Genomic DNA, 7,500 nt, shown 5'->3' with positions numbered 1-7,500 from the left:
CTCCATACAGCCTGCTATGGTCACAATAAGCCCCCCAGCACCAATACACACTCTCTGAAATAAAGGTACAGAACTCGTCGCTGTGGCAGTACCCTCAAGAGGCGTACCATTGTGTCGCTTGATTGGTACCTCAAAAAGGAGGCGCGTTCAGTTTCTTGCAATGTCGACCAATGTGCATCTGTCACCTCTTTTTTGAGGAACCACCTAAGCGACGCAATGGTACTCCTCTTGAGGATACTGCCACTGTGACGAATCCTGTACCTTTATTTCTGAGAGTGCAGGAGGGCCCCGGGCCTCGGGGCAAATGCCCTGCTTGTCCCCCCTAATAGCTCCACCACTCCACAGGGCAGCTCTTATAGCCACATGGTGGGCAGCTATGCGACTCCTGTCCATCGCATCCTATGGCCTTGAGCTGCCATGTTGTGGCCCACAGAAGGTGTGGTGATGGGGGGTGACTAGTTCAGGATGTCAGGAACAATGCCCACTAAAGCATGGACTCGCTGCCCCTTCCCAACACCCACCCCTCCCCTCCTTTTTTTTTTTTTTTTACTGCCGTGCCCAGGGGTTGTTTTGACAGAAGTCTTTGGGGCAAAGAGCGGGACATTCCCAAACTTCTGTTTAGTTGTTTTTTTTCTGAAAAAAAAAAAAAAATGAACGGACCTGGACCTGGGGCCAGCCCCGAAACTTTCTCTGTGAGACGGTCAACAACAGGAAAGGAAATGCGGCAGGAATTTGCAGGCCTGTCGGTCATGGCAGGCATGCAGGGGGAAGTGTATATACATTGTAAAGTATGAATTCAAGCCTTGAATACAACCTTGGGAGTGTTGTTTTTCTACTCAGGAATAAGGGGGGAAACTCTCTCTCTCTCTCTCTCTCTCTCTCTCTCTCTCTCTCTCTCTCTCTCTCTCTCTGATTTTATGACCATTTTAGTCAGAGCTTTGGAGGGAAAACAAGTCCTACATTTAAATAATTAATAATTTCCCCCAAAACATCTCAATGTGCTGTTCTCTTCAGCTGTAGAGCACAGCAGTGACCCAGTACGAGCTAACGACCAGCTGTGCAACAATGTGACAGCTAGCTAACGGCTAACGGCTCATGCCAGGCTGTGTCTCTCCATCTCCAACACCCACTGCAGCTAGTTTCTCTATCAACGCAGAGAAGACAGCTGGCGTAACCGGCAGCAAGAGCAGGTCAAAGACACACATTTAAGAGTTAGAGGCTGATCTTGTATGACAACAAGGATTATAAGACTTTGAGGCAACACCACTAACCACCAGAGTCTATTTTTATCCTGCTGTGCTGTGTGTGTGTGTGTGTGTGTGGCCCCCGAACTTAAATTACACAGACTCACTGTGACATTGACAATGTACGACACACTGTAGGCATCAAGCAGCACGTCGGAACTACAACAACTAACTGACAGCGTCAATCATGTCAAAGCACACACATCTGCTAAATATCCAAGTGCAAATGTACAACTCATACAGGAGCAGGGCCGCTGACAGCTTTAAATGGGCCCAGGACAAGGTAATCTGAATGGGCCCCCTACCTAATACATACAATGTAATGGGGACTCAATTCTGGGCCCCCTGTCTCTGGGCCCGGGACAACATACCAGTTTGTACAACTCATACAGCAGCAGGGCCACAGATAGCTTTTGATGGACACAGGACAAAGTCATCTGAAAGGGCCCCCTACCCAATACATAGGCTACAATGTAATGGGGACTCAATTCTGGGCCCCTTGTCTCTCTGGGCCCGGGACAACATACCAGTTTGACCCCCACCCCTGTCAATGGGCCTGCACACAGCAGACCCATACCCGGTGAGGGGAAGGCCTCCCGTGCAAACTGCCTTCCTGGCCTTTGCCTGACCTTAAGCTGTCAATCATTCTCACAATGTCAACCCTGAAATGCTGATGTGGAATGAGACTGCTGACAGTTTGTTTTCCAAAATGACACAGCTCTGCTTCGTGTCTCCCACACCCCCGACCAGAGGGTTCAGTTCACGGGGGCAAGGATGGAAGACTTGCATGCATACTACATACATAAGGTGCTGCTGTACTTAGGGTGAAACCAGAGATAAGTGGCCCCTGCACATGTAAACAGTTTAGCTTTACAGATATCTCGCTGCTTACTGCTTAGGCTACAGCTCAGGTTAAAATCAAGACTGACTACAGAAAAGTGCTCTGTGGTGCTGATGTACATACAGACGTTTTTTAGTTGAATTGTAATTTATAGTATTGCAGTGAAAATTAAATTGAACTGAAGTTAGCCAATATTTTATTTTATGTCTTAAATAGCATCTGCCACAACGGCAAAGTGTAGTAACTATGTATTCTGTCAAAGTTGAGTTTAAACTGAAAATGGTCTTAATTGCACCTCCTTTATTTTTGTTATTATTATTGACAAAGCGTTATGGTCCAAATGGGTCCTGTTTTATAGATATTGCTATGTGAAATTTGCAGTAACTAGAATATGGACTGGTAATCTGGCATACAGGGCATTTTCCCGGTGGGCCAGCAGAGCCGACCGTCCCCAGGGGCCAATACTGTTGTTGTTGTGGTTGTTTTCCTGGGGATTGGTCCACAAATTAGAAGGGGAGGCCCATTGGTCCGTCGTTTATATAGACAGTGGATTCAGCCAGTCAAGATATAGTACTATGAAAGTGGCCTGTGCGTGTGTGTGTGGGTTCGGGCCGTTCTATGCCAAAAATGCCAGGGGCACTGTTTTTAAATGTGCTGTATAAATAAAATGTACTTACTTACTTACTTACTAGTATGGACTGACTGCTACACTAGGATTTGAAGACATTTTTCTCAGTTTCAATGTTGGCGTAGTTAGTTACTGCATTTTGCCTTTGTGTGTGGGGTAGTATAATTCAGTGTTTCCCAACCTTTTTTGTCTCGTGTACCCCCTAAGCATCTTCGTTGTGCCATGAGTACCCCCCGAAGTCAAGTTCTATATCACTTTCTATATCCCAATGCAACTAAGCCCCATACATTTGTTAAAATTTCATTTTTCCAAGTACCCCCTGCTGTGTGCTCGCGTACCCCTAGTGGTACACGTACCCCTGGTTGGGAAACACTGGTATAATGGACTGACTGTTACAAAGGCAAAGTGCAGTAACTTACGCCAACAGTGTGTGTGGGGTACTGTAGTGTAATGGACTGCTACACTGCACTGTAGCTGTCTCCTGGGAAAGCAGACGCCATACTAGTGGTGGTGATGCTGTTAATCTTTGTTCCATCAGCTTCTCTGTCCTGTGGTGAACACAGCTGTCCAGCATGCTGTGAGGACTGCAAAATACAGCGAGAACCAACAGGCGCGCGCACGCAGTCTCGTCGTCATTTTACCAACATTCATAAAATAATCATTACAAAAACTTGGAAGATGGATATTTTTAAAAGGCTCGTTTTCTCTGTGAGATCTAATGTCTTTAGTTATTTTAATTTTTTTCTAATGTGACTTTGTTCTGTGGGTAAAAACGGGAAAAATGGGCCATTTCGCGTTTTTTTTCCCTGCAGTTTTGTGCCCATAGAAATCAATGCAATTTGTTGAAATTGTCTGGAAATTAGCGCATTTTGGCGTTTTTTGAGAACCTTTTGGGCGGGATTTGATCAGACACATCTGGCAACACTGGCCACAAACCCCTTCTGGACGCCTCCTCCAGGACCAGGAGGCCCACTACAGATGGAAATAAGGAGGCAAATGAGAACCAGAAGCAGTCAAATGGGGAACAGGCAAATTACACGAGTCTCAGGGTCAAGGACAAAACTGGGCTGTTTATACTCTCTCCAAACACCACAACACTCAAAAAATTAGCTCACGTGGTTGGCTGCCAGTGTCTGTCCAAACACCACAACCCCCCCCCCCCCCCCCTGTCTTGTATCTCTTGTAGGGTTTCACCTGCCCACAGGTGTGCACAGTTAGGGACGAGGTGGTGCTAAAGCAGCTGCCCCTTTGCCCTCCTGGACACAAAAATGCCCTTTTTGAAAGTTCTGTTTTTGTCACAATGTACGGTGGTCCATGTTGACATTCTCATCTGCAAATGCTTGACAATCAGAAGCATAATACTCTGACCGATATAACATATAGCTTCTATAGCCTAGTACGTAAGGCTGCCGGAGCGTTCCATGAGAGAGTGGCAAGTGAGCGAAAAGCGAGTAACGTGTGTGAATGAACGTAGCTTAAAACACCACTCACCTAAATGCGTCACGGTGACCTCCACTGGAGCGGATGTCTTCTCGGCCACCTGGTACCAGCCCTTCGCAGCGTTCCGCATCCAGGCCCTCAGGTGGCAGGAGTAGCGGCCCGCGTGAGACGTCTCCACCGCAGGCAGCTCCAGCTTGAAGAGCCCCGCTCCCACGCGTCTCATGACGGCGTTCTTGGGCGTGCTGTCGACGCTCGATATGCCGTTGCGGTCCATGTGGGCCAGGACGTGAGAGCCCTCCGAGAGCCAGGTCACCTCCAGGCCCAGAGAGGAGAAGTCGTCGGCCTGTACCCGGCAACTGAGGTGCAGCGTCTCCCCTGTGGTCAGTTTGGTGCTGCCCGTGACGGACACGTTCAGCGACTGAGCTGGAAAAGGAAGAGATCAGAAATAGGTTCGTTAGCAGCTGTGTGTGCAGGGGTGACCAACCGTATGACAGATACGTTCAGTGATTTGGCTGGAAGAAGAATGAGATCACAAGCATTTGGTGAGGTAAACGTAAATGCAATTCCGTAGTCTGCAGTGTGCACTTGTGTGCTGTGGAGTGCTGTTCTAATATTCTTGGATGTCATGACTTTAGTCTGTCAGTACTCTGGAACTTTGACAGGTTAGGAAAAAAAAGCAGTACCTTGATGGGTTAGGAACATTTGAAAATGGCAGTGACTGTGTACAGAATTAAAAACTGTGTGGACAGAAATCATTATTCTGGATCTGAAACGATACAAATGGGCTAATGTGAGCATAGCCTGAGTGCAGCAGGAGAGTAGAGATGGGATTTATGGCTCTTTGACGGGATCCGGATCACAGTGGCTCATTCCTTTCAAAGAGCCGTTCAAAAAACTGGCTCTTTTGGCTCTTTTTAAATGATTTATTCAGTGTAGAATGCAATATTTTGACTCCACCTCAAGGTTATTTTGTCCAAACAACAACTGATTATCCTCCTGCTTCTAAGGATCGCTTCTGCCACTCTTTAAGGAAGACAATTGTGTTTTTCCCCTTAATTAAAGTACTTGCTTCAAGGTAACGTGCTTAAGATTAATGAAAAATGAACGAAAAAGCAGTTGAGTGGCTCCCCCAGCTGTGATTCGGTTCCCATCGTTCACTTCTGGGAGCCGTTCAAAAGAATCGTCTCGTTCGCGAACGTCACAACACTACGGGAGAGAGACAGTGACATGATTCATGAGCTCCCTGTGGCACTGTGGCAGGAAGCCTTTCAGGGCTCTGTGGCAGAAAAACTCACACTGCCACACAGCTGTTGCAGCACAGCCAACATATACAGTACAGGAGGATTTCAAAAATGAAGAAATCAGATGCAAACCCCCCTAACTCCATTTCTGAAGACCTGCACTTCTATATTTTTGGTTTGGTTTACATTCATGTACTTGATAATACATATAAATAGTTATATTACATAAATAAAATAAAAAATATATTCAATTTTGATAGCTTTGTATTAAATAAAAATTAATTATGATTATTTTCTGAAAGTGCACTTAGGGGGTTTTGCATTTGAACTCTTCATATACTCTTCACCTGCATTTCAAAATTTTACAGTGTCATGTACCTCTGTGCAGAGGCGCATCTTGCCACCAGACAAGGCAGGCAGCCGCTTGGGGCCCTTAAGCCCTTAAGACGCGGCTTTATACATTTGTTGTTACCAGTATGGTAATGACCAAGTCGTGGTGCATTACTAAAGGGCCTGTGTTGTGTCATAGTATTGTAGTGCTACGGTAGGTACATTTCAATGACTATTACGGCGTGCCACTGGAGGTACGGCGTGCATTAAGGGGCTATGCCCCTAGATCAGGGGTGGGGAACCTATGTCTCGAGGGCCATTTGCAGCCCTTGAAGACATTTTATCCGGCCCCCGATATAGTTTTAATGTTATGCAGCTTCACATGAAATATGACATATTTTGTAAAGGAAACTTAGAAAACACATTTCCAATACAATTAAGTTATATTCAGGGGACCAAGACAAAGAAAGAAAAAGGTTCCCCACCCCTGCCCTAGATGGTGAGTAACAGCACACTTTGCTACAGTAATGGAAAATCTCTTTCAAATATTCACTCTCAGCTGAACCTAGAGTCGCCTCTGCCTCTGTGTTCATGAAAATATTGTCAATTAATAAAGACGTACACGGTGAATAAAAGCATGAATTTCAATGTTTGTGTTTGTGTTAAAATATTGAGCATGCTATAAGGGGAAGACTTATAGAAAAGGGGAATAAAAAACACATTTCTGATGACCTGTACTATCATGTCATGTTTGGCTGTTGCAGTTGGAGCAGTTTTATCCCACATGTTTTAGAAGGCAAACATAACCCTTATCAGCGTTGCAGTAGAGTTTGAACCTCCCGTGCTCCAAGATATGAATCTCCTTGCAATAAGTCCCTTGTTAGGACACGGCATCCAATACATTCCGCTGCGCATGACAAACGACGCTACCAGAGCGCCGTGACAGGATCCAGAATAACAACATTGCAGCGGCGTGCCATAACAAACGACATGACTTTGAGGCACCTGCCACTTGATTATTCCTAACGTGTTATCAGCTGTTGGTAATAACATGTAAGGCGGGGCTGCACAGTACATGCATTTATCATATGTCGTCATAGTGATAAGCTAACAGCGCTTTTTGGCCCAGTATTGCAGAATCTCTACTTAATGCTACAAAGAATTTGCTAAATTGGGTTTTGTTTCCTCAAAATGAACTTGAACAAAACGAATCACAATGTCCTAGTCAAGAGATTGTTTTCGTCTTGATCCTCATGCTTGCTGATCATGTATTGAAGATGAAGGCATGAAAGAGAACAGAACAACAGAAATGACTGAATTTATAGCTTGTTAACCCAAAATGAACTTGAACAAAACGAGACAATTTCCAGTACATGAGATTGTTTTTGGGTTTTATTTCTCTTCAAAATCCATAATCCAAGATTTGTATTTCCAGAATGTGGCTTTTCTAACAAATCTACTGATTTAGTTGTTCCCAAGTCATAATTGAAACTATCAAGACTCGTATAACACTTAAATAAACAAAAAAAAGTCACGCAAACACATTCGTCAAATGTAAGGAAGGTATGTCAAGTATGTGCACTTAAGAGAAACCTAACCTCATGTCAGCTCTCTAACTCAAAGTTGACAGTATACCTTACAACAGCTGACTTCATTCTCGTAGCAAAATAAAGCTGTGGCAGGGCTCTGCATGAGGTTTAAGCCATACTTGACTCCAATTAACCAGATTTTGTCAGCAAATAATTGTACTTGAAACAGGGCCCAACTAATTAGCAA

At 44.9% G+C, this 7,500-nt stretch overlaps 1 protein-coding gene across 1 annotated transcript in view; it reads right to left on the bottom strand.

Moving 5' to 3' along the window:
* Positions 1-7,500, bottom strand: part of ptgfrnb (prostaglandin F2 receptor inhibitor b) — a 114,096-nt gene that overhangs the window by 65,797 nt on the left and 40,799 nt on the right. The window contains exon 5 of the mRNA XM_063212408.1: positions 4,205-4,576. Coding sequence (XP_063068478.1) covers positions 4,205-4,576 — 372 coding nt within the window. The remainder of the gene's footprint in view (positions 1-4,204; positions 4,577-7,500) is intronic.

This window comes from Engraulis encrasicolus, chromosome 12, assembly GCF_034702125.1.
Source record: "Engraulis encrasicolus isolate BLACKSEA-1 chromosome 12, IST_EnEncr_1.0, whole genome shotgun sequence".
Lineage (NCBI taxonomy): Eukaryota > Metazoa > Chordata > Actinopteri > Clupeiformes > Engraulidae > Engraulis > Engraulis encrasicolus.
Note: the sequence above shows the minus strand (reverse complement) of the source record. Positions and strands in the feature narration are given on the sequence as shown.